General features: G+C 41.2%; 1 protein-coding gene across 2 annotated transcripts; it reads left to right on the top strand.

Annotated features, from left to right (window-relative positions):
- The first annotated feature begins 192 nt into the window (after window positions 1-192).
- On the top strand, window positions 193-23,593 carry HDHD5 (haloacid dehalogenase like hydrolase domain containing 5). Of its 2 annotated transcripts, none has more exons than XM_043969341.1 (8): window positions 193-412; window positions 12,156-12,359; window positions 14,085-14,197; window positions 18,209-18,302; window positions 19,258-19,291; window positions 19,899-20,073; window positions 22,362-22,550; window positions 22,725-23,593. In XM_043969341.1, the coding sequence occupies exons 1-8, from the start codon at window positions 284-286 to the stop codon at window positions 23,035-23,037; spliced, it is 1,251 nt and encodes a 416-aa protein (XP_043825276.1). In that variant the 5' UTR covers window positions 193-283; the 3' UTR covers window positions 23,038-23,593. The 2 variants fall into 2 exon arrangements, with proteins under 2 accessions (XP_043825276.1, XP_043825278.1); XM_043969343.1 differs by having other exon boundaries at window positions 272-412; window positions 12,123-12,359.
- Window positions 23,594-23,945: the final 352 nt, after the last annotated feature.

The raw sequence follows: 23,945 nt of genomic DNA, 5'->3' as shown, positions 1-23,945 counted from the left end.
ACGTGCCTCTACGGTCCAATAGGGCTCACAATTCAGCCTCATCCGGCAAATGACCTCGGCGTCTTTCCAGAGCTGGGCTTTGCTTGAAAGCAAAGGACAAAAAGAACGGGGATAGAAGAATGAACTACTACTCCCGTGATGCTTTGCAGCACCTACTCCGCTCTGAGTAGGGAGAGCAGGACCCTGATTGGCTGAGCGGAGGGAAGGGGGGGAAGGGCCGGTGGAAGGTGAGCGCGGGCCAGTTAGTGGCACGTGCTGGCGGCAGTGGTTGCGGCAGGGCTGGATGGGTTTGCAAGGCTGCTTCACGGCGGTCAGAGCCGCTTCAGGTCGCTGGCTTCGGCAGCGTCCACTCTGCAGGGCATGGGGGCTGCAGGGCAGCCCCGGGAGGAGCTACGCCGGCGGCCTCCCCCAGGTGAGAGCACGCAGGGGCTACCCGGGGCCAGGATGGGGAGGAAGCTGCGGAGACCGAGGGAGCGGGGAGGGAAGAGCCCCAGCCCCACTCGCGGAGGGGCAAGCTTAGCTACAGTTCATGAAGCCGGCCCGGCTGGGAGCCTCTGCGCTAGCCTCACGTATTTAAAGAGCCGCGGCGAGCTCCGCCCCCCCCCCCCCCCTGCCAGGCACTTCCACGCCCTCTCTCGTTCCGCCCGCCTCCGGTCCATCCTTTGGAACCCTGGATAAGATCCGTGCTTTCTCTGCTGGGGTCTATGGGCTCCTCTCCCCTGGTTCCAGCCCCCTCCCCACGCGCTCCAGGTGTCTTAACTGTTCCTTCCCTTTCCTTCCACCTGCTTCAGTTTCTCCTCCACAGTTTGGACTTTTTGTTTCGATTTCTCACATTGTTTTGAACCAAAAGCGATTTAGGAAATCAGTTTCTCTTTCTGCCACTCTTTAAGGCCATACACACACACACCCCTCCCCAACCCTACCCCCGAAAAAAAAAAGTTCACTGTGGTATTTTGCTGCCCAGTGTGGAGATTCAGCAGCAGGAAAGGAAGTGAAGGTGGGTTGGCATGAGAAGTTGGGTTGTAAGCCAGGTTCAAAGCAGGTAAGTTGTAGACAAAAAACCAAACAAACAAACCAAACCAACAACCAAAAACCATTGTACTCTTTTATGTCTAAAAGTTATATCCCTTATGTATGAGCCCTTGCTGTAATGCAGAGACCCATAAAATGGCAGCTGCAAAATTGGAGGAAACGAAGCCCACCGAGCAGGGATTTGCCCAGAATCAGTCAGGGAGTCAAAGGTAGAATTTCGGAATTTGAAATTTGGGGCTTTTGACTCTACTGTCTTAAAGACAAACAGTAACTTGATACGTTTTGTCTTGGCACTACCCTACAAAGTGTTTAATGCAAAAAAATCTATAGTTAACAGGCTAACTGATATTGTGTTACTAACACTGCTGTGTTTGGCTTGAGTTATGTTGCCTTTACACTGTTGTAATTCATATGCATACTGTTAGATCTTTCTTCCCACGTCACTTAATAAGTCATATGTTTCTCTAGATTATTCATATTTGTAATTTCTAACAGTGTAGTAATATTCTTTTACATTAGTATGCTATGGTATATTTAGCTATTTTCTGATTGACATCACAAATAATACTGTTATAAACACACCTGGGAGTTTTCTTATCAATAACCTTTTCAGGGAAAAATCCCAGGTAATTCTGGGTCAGAGTGTGTCAAAAATTTAGTAACTTTCCCCCATAGTTTCCAAATGTTTTCCAAATTGGTTGAATCGCTTCAAAATTTCCTAATCCCTTCCTCAGTGTATCTTTTTCCCCACAGGTACTCCAACAAAGACTTTTCATGTCTGTTACCATCTTTGCTATGTTGATGGGTGTGAGGAGATAATGCAAGGTTATTTAAATTTGCATTTCTCTTATTATTTGTGATCTTGAACTTTTTTTCACCTGGTTATTGATAGTTTATATTTCTGTTAAACCATTCCTGTCACTTGACTATTTGTATGTTGAGGAATGGCTTTTAATCTTATAGTTGTATTAATTTTCTATAGATTTTAAATATCAGATCTCTAATGGAATGCTTAATGCCAAGATTTTCTTCACACATTTGTGTCTTTTCCTATGATTCTACAATTATGTTATTTGTTTTTACATGGTTTTTTTGTTTTTTGGTGTTTTTTTGTTTTTTGCAGGGCAATGAGGGTTAAGTGACTTGCTCAGGGTCACACAACAAGTAAGTGTCAAGTTTCTGAGGCTGGATTTGAACTCAGGTCCTTCTGAATCCAGGGCGGGTGCTTTATCCACTGCCCCACCTAACTGCCCCCCAATTATGTTATTTGTGCAAAAGCTTTTAGACTTTATTTTCTTTCTCCTACTCAATTTGCCTTTTTGTTGTTGTTGAGGCAATTGGTGCTGTGACTTGCTTAGGGTTATGCCGCTAGTAAATGGCTGAGGCTGGATTTGAACTCAGATCCTCCTGACTCCTGGGCAGGTGTGCCACCTAGCTGTTCCCTCTGCTTGTTCCTATTATGCATATATATATATTTTTTTCTTTTTTTGCAGGGCAGTGAGGGTTAAGTGACTTGCCCAGGGTCACACAGCTAGTAAGTGTCAAGTGTCTGAGGCCGGTGCTTTATCCACCGTGCCACCTAGCTGCCCAATTATGCATATATTTTGTGTTATTTATGTACACAGTCTCTAATTTTCAATCTTCTCTTAATCTCTCCCTGTAAGCTGCTTCCTTTCTAGCTGCATACAATACACATGTTCTTCCTGAAGAAAAGACCAAAACACCCCAAACCCTACCATCAGTTAAATTATTGTCCTATATCTCTCTTCCCTTTCACAACCAATTTCCTACAAAACAAAATTGTCAATATCTATTGATTCTACTTTCTCTCCCTTTTTTTTTTTAGTGAGACAATTAGGGTTAAGTGACTTGCCCAGGGTCACACAGCTAGTAAGTGTTAAGTGTCTGAGGCTGGATCTGAACCCAGGTACTCCTGACTCCAGGGCCTGTGCTTTATCCATTGCGCCACCTAGCTGCCCACTTCTCTCCCTTTTTAATTGGGATTCTTTGCATCCTTTCTGCTGTCTAGCCTTTTCAGCCTTCTGTAACTGTGGACATTCCCGGAGTCTCTGTTTGGGACCTCTTTTATTCTCTCCCTGCACTTTCATAAGTTCTTGTGGGTTTAATTATCATCTATTTGCAAATCACTCTCAAATATACATACTATATACATATTATAGTTTTCCTTCAAACTCCACCTGAGTGTTGGAACATCATCTGTGACACTCCCATCTCCTGTTTCTAAGCTCTTGCTTTGGCTGTCCTCCATGCTTGGGGTCTAGACCTCAACCTTTTAGAATTCTTCAAAACTCAGCTCAAGGGCTGCCTTCTCTCATCTCATTCCAGATCCCACTGCTCTCCCTATTCAATTTACCTCGCACTTAATTAAATATATTTTGTTTGTGCTTATTTATGTACACAATGTCCTCTAATGGAATGTAAGCTCCTTGAGTGCAAGGACAGTTTTATTGTTATATTGGTGTGTCTGAGCAATTATCACAATGTCTCTAAAATGACTGGTTACAGCAGCAACACAAGAAAAAGAAATAGAGTGAATAAGCATAGGCAAAGAGGAAGGAAAATCATTGCTTTTTGCAATTGATAAGATGGTGTTCTTAGAGCACTCTAGAGTCAGTTTAAAATTGTTCAAAATAACGATCCCAGCAAATTTGTAGAATAAAGAATAAATCATATAAATTATCAGTATTAGTATAGATGACCAATGAAACCCAGCATAAGTAGCTAGAAAGAGAAATTCCATAACTACAGAAGCTTTAAAATATTTGGAAGTGTACCTACCAAGATTCACCCAGATTGAAGTTTAGAACTATGCCCAGAAAGTAACCAAACTTTGTATATCCTTTGAGCAAACTATACTACTACAAGACTTAAGGAATCAAAGAAAGAGGAAAAAGGGTCTGTATGGAGTATTACTGTGCCATAAGAAATGATGAGATAGAAAATTTCAGAGGAAACTGAGAAGACTGCTATGAACTGATGTGGAGTGAATTGAGCAGAAATAGAACAATTTATGCAATGATAACTTTATAGAGAAAAATAATTTTGAAATATTTTAGAATTCTGATCAATAAATATAATAAATCGGGGGCAGCTAGGTGGCGAAGTGGATAGAGCACCGGCCCTGGAATCAGGAGGACCTGAGTTCAAATCCTGCCTCAGACACTTACCACTTACTAGCTGAGTGACCCTGGGCAAGTCACTTAACGCCAATTGCCTCACTAAAAAAAATTTAAAAAAAATATAATAAATCAGGGGCAGCTAGGTAGTGCAGTGGATAGAGCACCGACCCTGGAGTCAGGAGGACCTGAGTTCAAATCCGACCTCAGACACTTAACACAATACCTGTGTGACTCTGGGCAAGTCACTTAACCCCAATTGCCTCACCAAAGAAATAAATAATTAAATAAATAAACAAACAAATAAAATAAATCACAGGTTCAAAAAAAATGGAAATAAAACATGCCACTCACCTCCTGACAAGGAATTGATGAGCTTAAAATGCAGAAAATGACATGCATTTTTGGGTAAGAATAATGTAGGGGTAGGGGGCAGCTAGGTGGCGCAGTGGATAGAACACTGGCCCTGGATTCAGGAGGGCCTGAGTTCAAATCTGGCCTCAGACACTTAACACAATACCTGTGTGACTCTGGGCAAGTCACTTAACCCTCATTGCCTTGCAAAAAAAAATAATAACGTAGGGGTGTTTTTGCTGTACTATGTATGTGTATACACACACAGAGTGCTTTATTTTGAGGTTTTGTTTTTCATTTGGTCAGTGAAGTGGGGAGAATAGTAGGAGGGACAGACTAGTTTTTAAAATGTTAATTGAAAAGGAAAAAAAGGAAGAAGGGAATTAGAGCTTCTGAGGAGGAAGCAGTTTTTTGTTTTCCTCTAAAATGATGATAATATGAATTCACAGGTGCTCTATGTCTTGACAGGTTATTTGATAAGAGTCAGAGGAAAATAGATACAGATGGTAGGAGTATTGACTCTGCTGAGAGGTACTGAGGCAACCATTCTTTGACATGACATTAAAAATACAGAAATCTGTCATCTCTTTGGGCTTGTTTTGAGCATGTGATGAAGACTCTCCCAAGACTTGTCAAATTTAATAACTACTATGCACTCTTGGTGGCAACAACTTACTGTGCCAGAAACAATCTTGATAGTATTTATGAGGATTATGAAGTCTTGGGCAAGAAACTGAAGACTTTAGAACCATAGGTGGTGTTTTTTAGTATCACCACCAATTAAAGACAAGTATTTCAGAGGAAAAAGGAGGATTTGACAAGTGAATAGCTGCTTAAGGTGGTATCTGAAAGTAGAATAACGCTTTTTTGTACAATGACTTAAAACAGTGGTGTCAAACTCAAATATAAATGGATCCCTGTTTGGCATATTGACTTAGAAAACTGCAAATTAACATCATCTCTGTTGTGTTGTAAACTTTTATTTCTCATTTACATTGTGTTCTGTTTTCAGGCTACAGCTTATGTGAGTTCAACACCTGTCTTACAATACAGGATGAATCAGTTCTTGTATAATGGTGCAATACATTAGCAAAAACACTTAACCCTCTTTGATAAGTTCAAGTCACCTGGTCCAGATGAACTACATCCTAGGGTGTTGAAAGAACTGATGGATGTAATTGATTAGCCACTGTGAATGATTTTTTTTTTTTGGTGAATGCTTTTTTTAAAGATTGTAGAGACACAGAGAGTGCCACAGGACTGGGGGACAGATGTTCTACTGATTTTTTTAAAAAGGAAAGAGAATGTAGTCCGTTTAGTATAGGCTAGTAAGCTTAATTTTGATTTTTGGCAAAATTCTAGAATGTTAGTGAAGGAATGGTTAGTGGATTTCTAGATGAGGAAGTGATTATAACAAAGAATAAGCATTGACTTTGGTCATGACTGAGAAACGGTCAAAATGGATTAACCTCATTTTTTAAAACAGTATTTCTAGACATATCAAGGGAGTTCTGTGTATGTAATTTATCTTACATTTTTAGCAGTGCATTTGACTCACATAATGCACAAGATGGGAAGATGTGTATTTAACAGTAGCACAGTTTAGATTTGGAACTTGATGAATGATGAGATGCCAAAAAGTTATTTAAAGATTTAAAGTCATCTTGGAAGGAGGTTTCTAGTAAAATGTCTTGGGAGTTAGTTCTTGGTCCTGTGCTGAAATTTTTATCAGTGACCTGTTTTATAAAGGCAAAGATGCCATGCTTTGACAGATTTGAAGAGAAAACTGAGAAGAGCTAATATGTATAAAAACAAGTCAGGATTTCTGCAAAATCAACAGGATAGAAGTTTGGTCAGAATATAATAAGATGAAATTTAATGGGAAAAATGTGTAAAAAGGTCTTAGTTTGTAAGTATTAGTTCCTGACTCCAAGGTGAGTGGGTTGATGATCAAATACCCTAGTTTAGAGATAGAAGTATTGATTTTGGAAAGCAATTTGAAACTATGTTCAAAGGGTTATAGAACTGTGCACACCCTTTGATCCAACAATACCGCTGCTAGGTTTATATCTCAAAGACATCCCCCCAAAGAGGAAAAGATCTGTTTGTACAAAAATATTTATAGCAGTTTTTTTTGTGGTGGCTAAAAATTGGAAATCAAAGGAATGCCCATCAATTGGGGAATGACTAAATAAGCTATGGTAGATGATGGTGATGGAATATTATTGTGCTATAAAAAAATGGCAAGCAGGATGATTTTAGAAAGGCCTGGAAAGACTTGTATGAACTGGTGTATAAGTGAAATGAGAAGTACCAAGAGAAAGTTGTACACAGAGACAGCAATATTGTTTAATGAAGAACTGTGAATGACAACTATTCTCAACAATACAGTGATCCAAGACAATCCCAAAGGACTATTGATGAACATACTATCCACTTCCAGAGAAAGAACTGACGTTGATTGAACACAGACTGAAGCATGCTTTTCACTTTCTTTCATTTTTTTTCTTTATACAAAGTTTTCTTGAACAAAATGACTAATATGGTAATGTTCTAGTTTTTCAGAAGGGGAAATTGAGGCCAAGTGATTTTGCTGCAGCCAAACTAAGTATTGAAGTTGGGTTTCAAATCCAAGCCTTTTGACTCACAAAACCAGAGAATTCGAGAATTGGGGGGAAACTTCAGTGGTTATCTAGTACAACTTGTGCCAGAATGGAGTCCCCAGTCTATCATATCCTACAAGTGGCCATCCAGATTGTCTTATCTGCTGGAAAACTTCCAAGGATGGGGAGCCTCTCTTGGTAACCTGTTCTGTTTCTCGACCATTTTAATCACTAGGAAGTCTGTTCTGATATCAAACTTAAATTTGCCTCTTTGCAATATCCACCCTTTGTTCCTGATTCTGTCCTCTGAGGCCAAAGAGAACAAATCTTATCCAATCTGATCAGCACCAATCTAATGAACCTTCAAATATTTGAAACAGTGTATCATAGCCCCTCTGGGTCTTTTCTTCCAGACTAAATGTTCCCAATACTTTCATCGTGTTCTGTGGACTAGGGACTCTTCACCGTCCTGGTTGCCTTCCACATGCAGTCTGAACAGGGCATTGACTACCCTACTTATTCCTGGAAGCCATGCCTTTCCCAAGGCAACCCCAAATCACATTAGTTTCTTTTGGCTTCTACATTCCACAGCTGATTTATGTTAAGTATATAGCCCCTTCCTCCCCACCCACAGTGTCATTCACACAAAGTGTTGAATAACCATAGCTCTCCCATCTTGTAATTGAGAAACTGATTAAGACTTTTCATTTATCTTTATTGAATTTCAGCTTATTAAAGCGCTCTACACTGTCAAGATATTTTTGGATCCTGGCTTTTATCTAGGGTGTTAACTGCTTAGTATCATCTGTTTATTTTTGGTAAGCTTGTCACCAATGCCTTTATGATCTTTTTTTTTTTTTTTGGTGAGGCATTTGGGGTTAAGTGACTTGCCCGGAGTCACACAGCTAGTAAGTGTCAAGTGTCTGAAGCCGGATTTGAACTCAGGTCCTCCTGAATCCAGGGCCTGAATCCAGGGCCAGTTTATCCACTGCACCACCTAGCTGCCCCACCAATACCTTTATGCAAGTCCTTGATAAAACCACTCAGCAGCACTGGACCAAACATAAAATCAGGGATACTCCACTTGAAGATTCCCTGCCATGTTGGCATTGAACCATTGACTACTACCTCTACTACTACTACTACTACTACTACTACTACTACTACTACTACTACTACTACTACTACTACTACTACTCTGAATCTGACTATTCTAAATAGTTCTGAATCCGTCCAATTGTATTATTGTCTATTCTGCATTTCTTCACTTTCTCTACAGGAACAGTATTAAATACTCTATCAAAATCTTTTCTAAAATCTGTGTAAACTGGGGGCAGCTAGGTGGCACAGTGGATTAGAGCACTGTCTTTGGAGTCAGGAGGACCTGAGTTCAAATCTGGCCTCAGACACTTGATACTAGTTGTGTGACCCTGGGCAGGTCACTTAACCCTCATTGGCCCACAGAAAAACAAACAAACAAACAAAAATCTTTGTAAACTGTATCTTCATCATTTCTCTCATGTACTAGTTAGTAAACCTGTTAAAAAACCTAAATATCTGACTTTAAGAATTGCTGCTTGGGGGGCAGCTAGGTGGCGCAGTGGATAGAGCACCGGCCCTGGAGTCAGGAGTACCTGAGTTCAAATTCGGCCTCAGACATTTAACGCTTAATAGCTGTGTGACCCTGGGCAAGTCACTTAACCCCCATTGCCCCACAAAAAAAAAAAAAAAAGAATTGCTGCTTATGCTCAAAGGTGCTGGGACAGTACACACAAATACCTTTTCCATTAAGGGGCTCCTCTGTTTTGTACTTATACATGTGACCCAGATTGACTGGGTTCATGCTTGAGGGAGCCTGGAACAGAGTTGTTGTTTTTTAAACTTTTTTGTATCACGAATCTCTTTGGCAGTTTGGTAAAAACCTATAGGCCCCTTCTTGGTATTAAAAAATGAATGAGAATACAAAGGAAACCAATTATATTGAAATACAGTTATTAAAATATGTTTAAGAATGAGTTCATGAGCCTCAGGTGAGGTTACCCTGACCCAGAAGATAAAACATATCTTTTTTTCATACTGTTTGGCTTGCTACATCTCCCTACCATGGTGCCCCAGGGAAAACTGACAACTAAATCATTGAGTCTTCCCAGGGGAAGTAAAAAGATAAGCAGTGCATGGTATAAATCAGATATGGGATGGGTTTTTATTTCCTAGATACAAAAGAAATCCTAAAGAATACAGATTACCAGCTCTCATTTAGAAACAAATTTGAGATAGTGGTCATACTACTATCCTCTACCAGGAGCTTGACACTTAAAACCATCTAAAGGTGAAGCAGTTTGTTGACTTGATGATTAGGCATTTTATATTTTATCTCAACCTTCACTTATCTCCCTTAAAGTCCATGTCTTCTGGCAAGTCAGGCCAGTGATTGAGCACTCCCTATAGGTGGAATCTTCTCCAAAGCAAGACATCTTGAACTCATACGGGAACCTCAAAGCCTAGAGACATCCATCTTGAGAATGGGGTTAGATCAATTTAGGAAAGGAAATACAAAGAAAAGGCTAGACTCACAGGAGTCCCAGAAGGAAGGATGGGAAACAAGCATTCAAAGATTGGGTCTGCTTGCTTGCTTGACCCAGTGGCACACAAGATGGAAGATCTTCTGACTTCGTTTTCCTATAATTTTCAAAGCCAGGTTCACAAAAGGCATCATCAAACTGGTGAACTCTGGGAAAGAGTCTGTTTGGCCATTTCTGGACTTTGAGGTCTCTTTGGCAGTGCTCTCCAAGCAAAAGGACTTCTACAAAGCAAAGGCACGATGGGAGAGAATTCCAGAAAGGAGGGACAGACTGTAGAAAAACATGGAGACGAGATACAATACTGTTTTCAGAGAATGGCTAGTAAGACAATTTGGTTTGAATACATGAATGAGGAGTTAAATAAAGCTGGAAATGTGGTTGGAACTAGATTGGAAAGGGCTTTAAAATACAAGGCAGAAGAGTATAAACTTTAAGGTAATAGTCACTGAAGGGTTTTGAGCAGAATGACAAGATCAGACCTGTGTTGGAAGATTCTTTTGACAACTGTGTAGAGATTGGAGTGGAGCAGGGAGATCAATAAAGAAGGTATTATAATAGTCTAAGTAAGAAATGAGAGCCTGAATTGAGATTTGGGCAGTGTGAGTGGTGAGTAGGAAGTGAATATTAGAGATATTATGGAGGTAGACACAACAGAATTTAGCATCTTTATTGTATTTGGGACTGTGGAGTGAGATAAAAAAGGAAGAATATAGATTGATTAAGTTCCAGTCACCTGCATAATTTGGAAGATGATGATACTTTTCCCCCCAATCTTAATAGTAGTTTATATTTTTCCAGTTACGTGTAACGATCGTTTTCAACATTAATTTTTTTTTTTTAGTGAGGCAATTGGAGTTAAGTGACTTGCCCAGGGTCACACAGCTAGTAAGTGTTAAGTGTCTGAGGTCGGATTTGAACTCAGGTACTCCTGACTCCAGGGCCGGTGCTCTATCCACTGCGCCACCAGCTGCCCCTCAACATTAATTTTTATAAATCATAAAAGTATTTTGTTTTTCAGTTGCATCTAAAGATAGTTTTCAATATTTCAAAATAAGATTTTGAGTTCCAAATTTTTCTCCCTCTCTTTCCCTCCCCCCTCCCCAAGACAGAAAGCAATCTGATATAGGATATATATATATATATATATATATATATATACACAATCACATCAAACATTTTTGCATTAGTCATGCTGTGAAAGAAGAATCAAAACAAAAACAATAGGAAAAAGTATCAACTTTTTTTTTTTTGGTGAGGCAATTGGGGTTAAGTGACTTGCCCAGGGTCACACAGCAACATTCATTTTTTTTTTTTAAGCAAGGCAGTTGGGATTAAGTGACTTGCCCAGGGTCACACAGCTAGTAAGTGTTAAGCGTATGAGGTCGGATTTGAACTCAGGTACTCCTGACCCCAGGGCTGGTGCTCTATCCACTGAGCCACCTAGCTGCCCCAACATTCATTTTTATAAGATTTTGAGTTGCAAATTTTTTTCCCTCCCTGCCTTCCCATTCCCCTCCCCAAGATGGCAAGGAATCTGATATAGGTTATATACCTACAAAGATGTTGATCCTCTTAAAAGAAATAAGGAAGTTTGAAGAAGAGGGTCTAGACGGAAAGATGATGAGTTGTGTTTTGGAAGTGTTCGGTTTGTGGTGCTTCTGAGTTCAGAAGAGAAGTTAAGGCTAGATCTATAGGTTTCTATCTGTACAGAAATAGCAATGCATAATGAAACAGTTGGCTGCAAAGGAAAGAAGGATCAGGAATTATGATCAGATAAGGGAATTTCAGGGTTCAAGATCTTGGAAGTAGAATAGCTTTAGGTGATATTGAGGTCTAAGGAGTAACTATCTCCCTAGGTATCTGAGATAAAGAAGAGAAGAAGGTCATAAAGAGTTTGTGCAGTTGAACTGGGAGACCAGGATATTTTAGGGGACAGACAGCACCATGTATATTGAAGTCTCCAAATAAGAGAGCAGGGGTAAGGGTGGGAAGACTCATACACATTTCAGTTTATGTTTCAAGCATTTAAAATCTAGTAGAGTGGAACCATATTGTTATTTTTTCTTGATTGTCATGAACTCTTTAAAATCTGCCCTGTAGTTTGAGGATGTATGACCATGATGTGGTAGTTAGAAAACTAGGCTTAGAACACCTGGGCCCTAGCTCTGCCACCTTTTTTTTTTTTTTTTAATACTACCCATGTGACCATAAATCAGTTAAAAATTTGGTGCCTCAGTTTCCTTATCCGCCAAGTGGGAATAATAATACTTATATACCTCATAAGTTTGTTGTGAGGAAAGCACTTTATATACCATAAAGCACTATAAAAATATCAGCTGTTATTAATCTATTGAACCTCTTTCTCTTGTAACTTGAATTTCCTTTTCCTTTCTCCCTTCATCCCCTTGATGCAGTGGTAATTCCCCTCTCCTGCCCTCTCTGTGCAGAGCCCTCCAACCTTTGGGTTCCTCTTTGACATTGACGGGGTGCTTGTTCGTGGTCACAGAGTGATCCCTGCTGCCTTGGAAGCTGCCCGAAAGCTGGTTGACTCGAATGGGCAACTCCGAATGCCAGTTGTCTTTGTCACTAATGCCGGAAATTGTGCACCACATGTGAAAGCTCAGGAACTGTCTCACTTCCTGGGTCTACAGGTAAGGAGAACTGCAGAAGTATGCAGCCCTCAGAGACTGGTCTTTCTGGCCTTTTCAAAGGCATTACACACAATCTGACCATTCAAGCTTCTGCCATCTTGTGGTATCCTCTTAATTGGGATTTTCTAAGATTTTCACCCTTTGTACCAAAGCCCCTTTTCAGGCCACCCTAGAGCACCTCCTTGTGTTCCTTGAACTCCCAAATTCATTTATCAAGTCCTTCAAGGCAAGGACTGTGCAGTATTCTAATTTCTAGTACAAATTACAAAATGACTAATTTGTTGAAGAATGTATCAGAGTGCCTAATTTTTTTGGAGTCACTTTGGAAAGCTTATGTACTTTTTCTAATGTTAGTGTCCTGTTGAGAAAATTTGTGAAATGCTCTTCAATTGCCTTTAGGTGTTTTTTGTTTGTTTTTTTTAGTGAGGCAATTGGGGTTAAGTGACTTGCCCAGGGTCACACAGCTAGTTAAGTATTAAGTGTCTGAGGCAGGATTTGAACCCAGGTACTCCTGACTCCAGGGCTGGTGCTCTATCCACTGCGCCATCTAGCTGCCCCTCAATTGCCTTTAGAACCTGCAGCACTTTCTTCTGAATATCCTCAGTGCTGTCAAATCCTTTGAGGTTGTATTTTATTTATAGAAATAGCTAAAAGTCATTAGGAATCAGTTCTGGTGAATAAGCTGGGTAAAGTTAATAGTGTCATAAAATTTAGATCTGGCTGGGACCTTAGAGGCCAACTAGGCCAGTTCTCTCATTTTACAGATGAAGAAATTGAGTCTCAGAGTTTAAGTGACTTGCTAAGCATCACATAGGAAGTTATCAGCAGATCAGGCATTCCTATCCAGGCCTTCTGACTCCAGGTTCAAGCAATATCATGTAGTGATTTGGATCTAAAGTCAGAGGACCTGGGTGCAAATCCCATCTGTGCCAATTATTAGCTCTGTATGTGTGCATGTCCTTGGACCAAGTCACTTAATTTCTCAGAGTTTCTGTATCCTTGTTTGCAAAAGGAGTAGGTCAGACCAGATGATCTCTATCTCCCAACTCAAAATTAGCATCCCTATGATATTTCCAGCTTTCTATATATGATCCTTTTTTATGTTATATTAAAACCTGATTTTATTACTTTATAATTATACCACATAAGTTCGTGTGTGTGTGTGTGTGTGTGTGTGTGTGGCTTTTAAAAAAAATTTTTTTGGGGGGGTGAGGCTACACAGCTACTAAGTGTCAAGTGTCTGAGGTCAGATTTGAACTCAGGTCCTCCTGAATTCAGGGCTGGTGCTTTATCCACTGTACCGCCTAGCTGCCCCCACCTAAGTTCTTAAGAGCTCTCTTGATGGTGAATCTAGGTGTTAAAAAAACTAATCTCCCAGTTGTGATTTTGAAATAGGTTGTTATTAAGGCATCTCTGGGTCTCTCAGGCAGAGGAACAGTTTGGGTAAAAATCAGAGTATTAACCTGAAGCTGGCTTCCTGTTTCTTTTGTTTGTGTGCAAGAAGTGAATTGAAAAGCTTCATCCTCAACCCTTCGAATGGCTTCAGTAGGGTATCAGGTGCCAAGCTGGACTTTTGCTGGGTTATTTTATTGATTCTCTCTTTTTTTTAATGTATCAGAGGAGATAAAGCTTAAAAGGCTTTATCTTAAAAGGCTCCCTTGCTTCCATATGCTCTGTGTTTACTCTTTCTTGTTATCTTTACCTCCCCCCCCAATCTCTCTGCAGGTTGATCCAGAACAAGTAATACTTTCCAGTAGCCCCTTGAAGTTCTTCTCGAAGTTCCATAAAAAACGAATGCTGGTATCGGGGCAGGGGCCTGTGGTGGACCATGCCCGGAAGTATCCTTCTGGTGTTCTTCAGGGTTGAAAATACTAGTAGAGGCTCTGAGCAAAGGTTCAATGGAGCTACCTTATTGGAGACTGGAAACTTGCCAAGTTCAGTGTGGAATCAGTGGATCAGTAGAATGTTGTCTTAGCCACAAGAGAGTGGTAGGGAGGACAATAAGGAGTAGAAAGTTGATCTGGATGTGGGAAGGGCCTTCCCTGCCCTTGATGATCAACTTTCTAGCCTTCTCCTATGGGCTGTGGCAGCCTCAAGAAGTTAGTCGGTTGGTTCTGTGGGAAAGAATATGTGGAGGGCTGTCCTTAAATAAATGACTCTAATCAGACAACCAAAACATACCTGATAAAACCGCTTGAGATTTATGCAAATTGTATATGATAAAAGTTAAATTCAGCAGTATACGATGTTTAACAATGTCAAATGCCCCCAGAGAAGAAGTAAAAGAGGATGAGGGTTAAGAAAATGTCATTGAATTTCATGATTAGGGAATCACTGAGGACTTTTGAGAGAGCAGTTTTCACAGAAGCCACTTAAAAGATTTGCAGCAACAGATGGTTAAACCCACTTATCTCAAACATTATGAAGGTTTGATAGTTGTCTTCAAATATTTGTTCTGATTGGCTCCCCCTTAGAGGGTAGGACTAAGAGCAGTGGGTTGAAGATGCAGGGCAGATTTTGGCTTGATAAAAGAAAAACCTGCCTGTTAAGGTTAAAAGTTTCCTGGCTCATGGAGCAGTGAACCTTGAGCACTTGAAGGTCTCTAAGTAGAGTCTGGATAATGTCTCATTGGGGATCTCTAGAAAGCATCCCTGTTTAGGTCTGGCTTGCTCTCAATGGCCTTTGAGGCCCCTTTGAACCGAGATTCCATAATTCTGTGTTTCCCCTCTTCCTCCAGGTCTACCATGCTTCCCATGACCCATTTCACTACCCCCAACGCTCCCTTCATTGACATGCATCAGGATTCATAAACCGTAAGGTGGGGAGACCTAAAGTGACACTTCTCCGTTATTTTGTTTTTATAGTTTCAGTTGAGCTCTGCTGTTTCTGAGGTCAGGATTGGGAAAGGGAAAGACTTGCTAGTGGGGAATGGTGGAAAAGGGCAAGTGTGAAGGCGAGGCACGGAAGAGAAGGGATTGGTGCTGGTAGCACAGCGTAGAGACAGAATGGAGTTTGGATGAAATTAAAGCCAACTGTGGCCTCTCATGAACTTCATTGGGATTTTGTTTCAGTGGCTGGTGCCAAGGGGGCAGCTAGGCTGCTTTCGATTGTTATACAGCAGCATCAGGGCTTTGTGAGGCTCTGGTAGGGGCTTATACAAGAGCTGGGATGGGAGGTAGCAGGTGGGATCCATTGTCCTAAACCCAAACTGCTTGGGAGTGCCTGCCTTTTGACCTTCATACACATGGTCCTCCTGGGATAACTTCACCTCATTCCCTTCACTTTGGCTCTTTTCTGTCTAGCTGAGTCCTACCCGTCCATCAAGGCTTAGCTTATCCTCTTTGTAAAGCCTTCTCTGGCTCAGTCTATAAAGCTCATTCGCTACATACGATTAAGCATTTAGAGCTAAAAAAGACTGTATATCTGCCCCCTGCTTCCATATACTCTCTAGTCACTCTCTTAATCTCTTAGCATGCTTACCCTTTCCCCCCAAAACTCATCTGTCTACAGTTTGAACCAGACCAAGTAATGTTTTCCTATAGCCCTTTCCTGAGAACTAGAGGTCAGTGACTTGTCCAAGGTCACACTGGTAATAATTGGCAGAGCTGGGATTTGAGTCAAGGTCTTCTGACCCCCCAGTTCTCTGTTCTTTCCACAGTGCCACAGTGAGATGGGTAGTACAAGTGGTGTTATTTTTGGATTATAGATGATGAAACTGAGACTCACAGTTTAAGTGCTTTTCTCATAGTTTCATGACCAATGCAGGACAGATCTTTCCTTCTTAAATCCACTTCTCTTCTCATTTCCCTATTTCTTTTGAGGGCAGTATGATCCCTTCAGTCACCCAGGGATGCAGCCTTGAAGTCACCTTCAACTTAGTTACTACCAAGCCTTGCCAATTCTACTTCTATGATCTCACTTGAATCTTCTCCTTTTTTTGCCACTCATAGACTTTCCCTCCCACCCCACCCCTTTTCAGGCCTGTATCACCCTTTGCCTGGACTGTGCCAGAGCCACCTCATTGGTCTTCCTGTTTCAGGCCTGTCCTTCCTTCATCATCCACAGGGTTGTCAAACTGGTGTTCTTAAAGCACAAAGCCCCTCCATGTCATTTCTCTGCTCAAAAAGCTTCTGTGGTTCTGTGGCCTCTAGGATAAAACTGCCATGTGAAACCCTTCTCAGTCTGGCTCTAAGCTATATTTCCAGCCTTCTTCCACACTGCTTCTTCTTATGCATTCCCCCTCAAAGCCAGGGAGACCTGGGTTCAGATCTTCCTCTGACCCAATCAGGTTGTGTGATCTTGATCAAATCGCTGAGCTCAGCAATACGTGGCTCTCTAAGACTAAGTTGATAGGGAAACCTGGCTTCAAGGTCCACTTCTGACCCATGCTGGCTGTGTGCCCCTGGGCAAGTCAGTTAGTGACTCCATGTTCTCAACTACTCTCTAAAATGAAGAAAAGGTTCTGGCCTGCATTGGTAGAGGGAGTTTCTCCACTGGGAAGTTCTTTACCGCTACCCATTCCATTCCCTTTATTTTGTATTGACTTGCCTTTTTTCACTTTCTCTCCCCCAGAAGGATGTCATCGAGGATAGGGACTTAAAAATTTTGTGTATTTGTATCCCCAGAGTCTAGCACAGTAACCTTGGCATACAGCAGGTACTTAATAAATAAATATTTGTTGAAATGAATTGAATTGAAGCTGCAGACCCACTCCAAGTTCTGACTTTGGGTCTGGTGTTCTTTCTCCCATACCTCACTGCCTTTCTTTCTAGGCCGATAGCATAGCAGCACATCCATGTTGGCTATACCCAACCAGGGTCACCTGTGTGTGAGGAGACTCCTCCCCTCCCCTTCCTCCTTTACCAGAATCTTATTATTTTGCAGATCACTGCTTGCTTAGGGATGGCTGTGAAGGGTAGAATGGATCCCATTAATACATATTCTGAGTAGTTCTTTGGTTCATTTTTTGGTAAGACTTTTTTTTACTCCTGGGGCTGTTGTGGTAGGAAGGGTGCGTTTCACAAATAGCATTAGATGATAAACAACATTTCCTTTAGCAGTATATTCAGCTCCCAATACATTGTGGCTTCTTTGTAACTTTCTTTGTAAGGCTTTCTTCTGGCCGCTTCCCAAGCTTCCTAGTTGGGACTTACTTCCTTGGTGTTACAAAGATGTTCCAAAGACAAACCTAACTAGATCCATTGTTTTAAGAGACAACATGGATATAGGCCAGGCTTGGAGTCAGGAAGACCTAGGTTCAAGGTATGCTTCTGACACCTACTAGTTTTTTTTTTTTTTTAGTGAGGCAATTGGGGTTAAGTGACTTGCCTAGGGTCACACAGCTAGTAAGTGTTAAGTGTCTGAGGCCGGATTTGAACTCAGGTACTCCTGACTCCAGGGCCGGTGCTCTATCCACTGTGCCATCTAGCTGCCCCCACCTACTAGTTTTTTGATATGGCTAAGTCCATTAACCTCTTGGTGCCTCAGGCACCTCTGTTGAGATTTTAAGTTCCTGGAATTGTTGATTGGATGGAGGATGTTTCTATACACAGACTTCCCTATATTGATAAGATCTCTGTCCAAATTCCTTCCTTCTTCTCCCGAAAAATATTGTTATAGATTATTTACTCTCCTTTTCTCTGCTGATGTAAATAATAGAGCTAATATTGTGTAATGGCCAAGGATTTACTCATACAGCTTTCTTAGTACTGCGCCATTTGTAATTTGATGAGGAGCCCAAATGGGTAAAGTCATTACCCCTCTTGTTCTGACTTAAACATGGCCTCGGCCTGATGAGGTGGCAGCATAATCTATGTGGCTTATTTTGCTTCCTTAATTTCGTGGTCCAGCTTGGGTTTCCACAACGTGGTTACCATTGATGAGTTGAGACAAGCATTTCCTATACTTGATATGGTTGATCTTGAACGACGGCCAAAGGCTATGGTATTGAGTACAGGATTGGGCTGGAATCTGTCATCTTCTAGAACCCAATATTCCAACATTCTCTCCTTTCCCCTTCCTTCCAATAGTGTCTTCCATTTGTCATTGTAACCTTACAGCCTCTGCCACTAGGATTTTTGATAATTATCCTCAGTCAGTGTTTTAGTACTTCCTGACTCCTCATATTTCCAAGAACTCTCCTAAGAGTTTTATATTTTATTATATCCAACACTGGGTCAGTCACATTGCATGTACCAGTGCTACAGTCTCTTTCCCTCCCGTCTAGAAATTAATATTTTTATGACATCACCCAGCCAACTTTTAGACCACTAAACCAGGAAACGTATCCCCAAATATCTTTATTATTTTTTTTTTTGGTCAGGCAATTGGAGTTAAGTGACTTGCCCAGGGTCACACAGCTAGTAAGTGTCAAGTGCCTGAGGCCAAATTTGAACTCAGGTCCTCCTGAATCCAGGGCCAGTGCTTTATCCATTGTACCACCTAGCTATTCCCCCAAATATCTTTAATGAACAGAATCTGCCTACTAAATTCTCCAAGACAAATGGTGGTCTGTCCTATTCTTAAAGTGCCTGTGGATCCCCCCATCATGGGCTTTTCCATTGCCAACTAATCCACACCTTCGGCTCCCTTTCCAAGTATCTTGATCCAAGATAGACCCGTTTCCTACAGTTCTTTATTCATTAAACGGAAATTACTTCATATGCTTTAATGTCGCCCTCAGCATTTGCTTTTAAAAAGCAGATAACCCTGGCTTTTCTTTCCGTGGTCCTATTTCTCAAGCCTATTCAATCTGTCCTTTGTTTTTTCTTTTGTTGTTTTTGGTTGGGCTGAGATGCTCCCTTCTCTAACCCACAATTTGAATTGGGTGTGAAGTTTCAGGAAGCAGCTGAGTATGACTCAATCACATTGACGGCTTCTGTTATTTATCTCTTGACAGCCTCCCTTGACAACTGACTTCCCCCCTATAGAAGGTAAGTGAAGTTCTCCGAGTTGGTACGATTTCTGTGCTTCAGCCTCTCGATTTTGTAAGACAGCTCAGGGGGATTAAACCTTTCCAAAATAATTATAGACTCTGAGCTTAGAGGTGACATGGCCCAAGGCCTTCATTTTCCAAAAGAAGAAATGGGTCCAGAGTGGTTTCAGCAATATGCTGATTTTCCTGCTAGTCAGTGGCAGAGCCAAGAACAGAATCTAGGTCTCCTGATTCCTAGGCAAGTATTCTTTCAGTGACACCATGCTGCTTTGCTGGTAATGTGACAGGGAGTGGCAGGAATGGTGATGATCTAGCAGATAGGAGCAAAACTAAAGTTTACTTCTGCCACAGTGGCACAAGTGAAATTACAAAGCTCCCTCTTTAGCTCTGGGGTTTAAAACAGCTTGAGTAAATGACCAAAGGCTTTCTACAAGGTTGGGTGAGGTTGCTGTGCCAATGGCATAATAATTTAATTGGAGCTGAGGAATTCTCATTTGAATGGCACTGACTCAACCTCCATTAGGGCCTCATTCCAGCCTGCTGCAGGGAGTATATGGTAAATGTCTTGCAGAACCCTTACCTTTGTGTGTTTCTGTTGTTTAAAGGGGTACTCCTCCTTGGAGAGCCAGTCCGCTGGGAGACAAGTCTCCAACTTATCATAGATGTCCTTCTCAGCAATGGGAACCCTGGTACAGGACTGGCAGTAGCTCCCTACCCTCATCTTCCTGTCCTGACCAGCAATATGGATCTCCTTTGGATGGCCGAAGCCAAGATGCCCAGGTGAAGAATCATGGCCTTTAATTTTGAAGCCCTGAACTTGGCCTCTGGCTGTGCCCTGATCACCTATAGCCATTGTCTTCTAGGTTTTGTTCTGATACCAGGAGAATTGAGCTCCCAAGCTAGGAAGGGCTTCTATTCTTCTCACAGTCTGGGTACCTTGGAGTAGGCTTCACACATGCCTTTACATATCAGTCAATTGGCAAATCCTTATTAAATGGGCAAGACACTGTGTTAGATGCCAAGGAGGATACGAAAAAGTAAGAGCCTTTGCTTTAAAGGAAATTATATAATTGGCTGAAAGCTTAGAAACACAGCTCTACACACAGACACACACACACACACACAGACACACACACACACACACACACACAGTTTAGGTATAACCAGAGGAGGAATAGTAATCTGCAGAATGTAATTTCAAAAATTCAAACAACTTCCCTTCCTCTTTCTTTCCCCAAATGTTATGTATAATTGGATTTGAGGGTCAGAGAATATTGGTATCTTCTAATAATGATGGTAGGGAGAGGGATAAAGATTAAGCTTGTGTGATTTCATTGGTATAGGGTACTCCCAGGTTAGGGAGCTTCTTCTACTATTGCAGGTTGCCACCTTCTCTGCAACTTGTCTTGGAGAGTTGACTGGGACATGGAGGCATTAAGTGACTTGTCTACGGTTACACGTCAAGTATATGTTAGAGGCAGGACTGGAACCCAGATTTTCCTGGCTCTGAGGTTCCCTTTATCCAGTTTGCCAGGTAGATTCCATAGCACAGGTACTTTCTCATTTTAGTCTCATTTTATTCTAAGAGGAAGGTTGGGAAGAACCAGAATTATTCTGCTGACTATAAATGATAGGAATGAAGCCTAGGATTATCAAGTGGCTATCTCAGTGTCATAGTTAATTGTAAGGTCAAATCAGCCCAGACCTCCAAACTTTAGGCCAGTCTTCTTTTTTTTGGTCAAATAATGGTACATCTTACAGTGCTGTATAGATATCATCAGGTTATCTTCTCTGATAAAACAGATTTGTCTCAAGAGCAGACAGTGTAATCCTTGCCTGGATTTTCCTTGTTCCTTGTCCCTTTCTCTGTAATTGATAGGTAGGGAGTTTGTGGTATTTATATTCTTCTTGTCCTGACACCAATTTCCAATAAACCACTAGTTCAGTAACTACAACCCTTCTATACCTTACCCCCTTTTAGCCAAATATAGCCCTTAGAGTGGGACCAGTGCTCTGACATTTTTGGCTCAATGAATATGAATCAGATTAAAGAATCTGGTACTCAAGAGGCTGGTTATTTGCCTGCAATTAAGAAAAAGTCTCAGTGGTTGTGTGGGCTGTCAGTCAGTCCCAGCAAGGGATGAGTTTTATTCTGAGATTCTGTGATCTATATCAGAATTATGAATTTTCTATACATTTTAACAGTTAAAAATACATCTTTTTTCATATAGCTTATGCCAGAATATAATTTTTATTTTTAAATTTTAAAACATTTGTTTTTATCTATATTTTAATTTATATTGTTATTGTTATTGTTATTATTATTATTATTATTTTTAGTGAGGCAATTGGGGTTAAGTGACTTGCCCAAGGTCACACAGCTAGTAAATGTTAAGTGTCTGAGGCTGGATTTGAACTCAGGTACTCCTGACTCCAGGGCCGGTGCTCTATCCACTGTGCCACCTAGCTTCCCCTTTATTTATATTATTAATAATTTTTAATATATCCTTCCTACATCTCCACAGAAAATTATTCCCTTAGAGAATTTTTTAGAGAGAGTTGGTTAGTTTTATAGAAATGTTTTTCTTTTTTCTTTTAAATTTTAATTTTTTTGGTGAGGCAATTGGGGTTAAGTGACTTGCCCAGGGTCACACAGCTAGTAAGTGTTAAGTGTCTGAGGTCAGATTTGAACTCAGGTACTCCTGAATCCAGGGCCAGTGCTTTATCCACTGTGCCATCTAGCTGTCCCCTCTTTTTTTTTAAAAGAAAAATATTTCTATAAAACCAACCAACTGAATCTGACAGGATATGCAGAGTTCCTTACCATAGTCCCTCACCTCTGCTGCTTTCCTAGTAACATGAATTGGGAGTTGTAGGGGGTTACTTCAATGTTAACATTACTTAAATGGTTCCATGACAAGTATCTTTACGTGAAAGTTTGGGAAGGACCATTTTGCTTAACCACAGCTGGTAGAGGAAATTCTGATGAGTTTGAAGTAGGAATTTCATTGAGAAGAAGGAATGGCTAGGTGTTTGAAGGTGAACTGATGAATTATCTTCTTGGTCAGGTTTGGCCACGGCACCTTTCTTCTCTGTCTGGAGAGTGTCTATCGAAAGATAACAGGCAAGGAATTGAAATATGAAGTCCTGGTGGGCAAACCCACCATCACTACCTACCAATATGCAGAGTCTCTGATCAGGAAGCAGGCAGAGAGACGGGGCTGGGGTGCCCCCATCCACAGACTCTACGCTATTGGGTAATGTTTTGTGCCTTCTCCTTTTCTAAGCCTCTGACCATAACCCTATCCTGTCTTCCCCCTGCCATACTTAATGTCTCCCCAGTTCTTCCTTCCTATTCCCTTCTGAAGTTCCATGTTTTGGCTACTCAACTTACATTGATTTACTCTTCTCTTCTGGCTGCCTTTACCCAGTGACAATCCAGTGACTGATGTATATGGTGCCAATCTGTACAACTGCTACCTGAAGAAGAATGGGAAGGGTGAAGTACAGGAATGCTATGAAGTGATCGAGGAAAAGCAGGGACCACCAATGGCAGAGAGATGCTTGTCCGTCCTAGTACGTAGTGGAGTATATGATCCTTCCCTGAGACAAACAGAGACCACATTCCATGGGCACCGGGACTTCATCTTTGACCCCAGCCTGTTAGAAGCCTCATATGTGGTGGCTGATGTACATGAGGCAGTACAGCTGGTTTTCTGCAAGGAGGGCTGGGACCAAGTATAGGAGCAATGGCAGGTGGGAAGGATAAGAGGTGTGTGTGGCTAAGGGGAGGGAAGAAATATGTTGAAGGATTGGTGAATACTGATTGCTGGGGAGCCCGTGCAGAATAACTAGCATGCCATAGGGAATTCTCAGGGTCCACTTACCCAAACCCCTTCCAATCTGACCCCACAGAAAGAATGATGATAGTGACCACAGAGAGACTTTGCTTATAGTCTTCTCAGGTAAAGGCCATAGGAAGTAGGATGGGCAGCACCCAGGGTGGGAAAGTCAGGATCTCTGGCTCTGGTATGAAGTCATGACTGATCCCTTCACCTCTGTGCCTCATTTTCATCACAAGTTAACTGGGACTAACTCTCTCTACCATAGAAGGAAGTGAAGAGAAAAGTGATGGTTTGTAAATGACTTTTGCCCTTATTGACGGATTCTGCTGCATATGTCTAATGTGTAACTAACATAATGTAGTGTATTTTGAATGGTGTCCAGAAGAACCTTGCACTGATTTTTAAAAATTAATAATACTGAAATGAAAATAAATTTCCATTATACTATCTAGTAAGAGGTTCTCTATCTGGATGGTATAACGAAGCTTCATTATTTGGGAGGAGGCTGTTAGTGAACTCAGGGGAAAGGCTCTTGTGACGTTTTCTTCCCCAGATACCGTGTGACCTAATTTCCCAAAGAAGATGTGTGTGTGTGTGTGTGTGCGCGCGCGCGTGTGTGCACTCGTATGCATCTGTGTCCACGCAGCAGCCTTTATATTACTTCTGTTCTTTGTTTGCAGTGATTATTTTGGCTGATTAAACCCATCTCTATATAGTAATGATTTATCACCATTGCTTTATTTAGTCTCTGATTATTTTTGTATCCCAGACCAGGGACATTTTCAGTTTGTTTATTTCTAGTTATCC

This window comes from Dromiciops gliroides, chromosome 5 (genome assembly GCF_019393635.1).
Source record: "Dromiciops gliroides isolate mDroGli1 chromosome 5, mDroGli1.pri, whole genome shotgun sequence".
Taxonomy (NCBI): domain Eukaryota; kingdom Metazoa; phylum Chordata; class Mammalia; order Microbiotheria; family Microbiotheriidae; genus Dromiciops; species Dromiciops gliroides.
Note: the sequence above shows the minus strand (reverse complement) of the source record. Positions and strands in the feature narration are given on the sequence as shown.

Excerpts from the sequence above, each read along its gene's own strand:
- HDHD5 (XM_043969341.1), top strand. The coding sequence starts at position 284 with ATGGGTTTGCAAGGCTGCTTCACGGCGGTCAGAGCCGCTTCAGGTCGC. Across the intron at positions 12,360-14,084 it reads CTCACTTCCTGGGTCTACAG|GTTGATCCAGAACAAGTAAT; the intron begins GTAAGGAGAACT and ends ATCTCTCTGCAG. Across the intron at positions 20,074-22,361 it reads GCCGAAGCCAAGATGCCCAG|GTTTGGCCACGGCACCTTTC; the intron begins GTGAAGAATCAT and ends CTTCTTGGTCAG.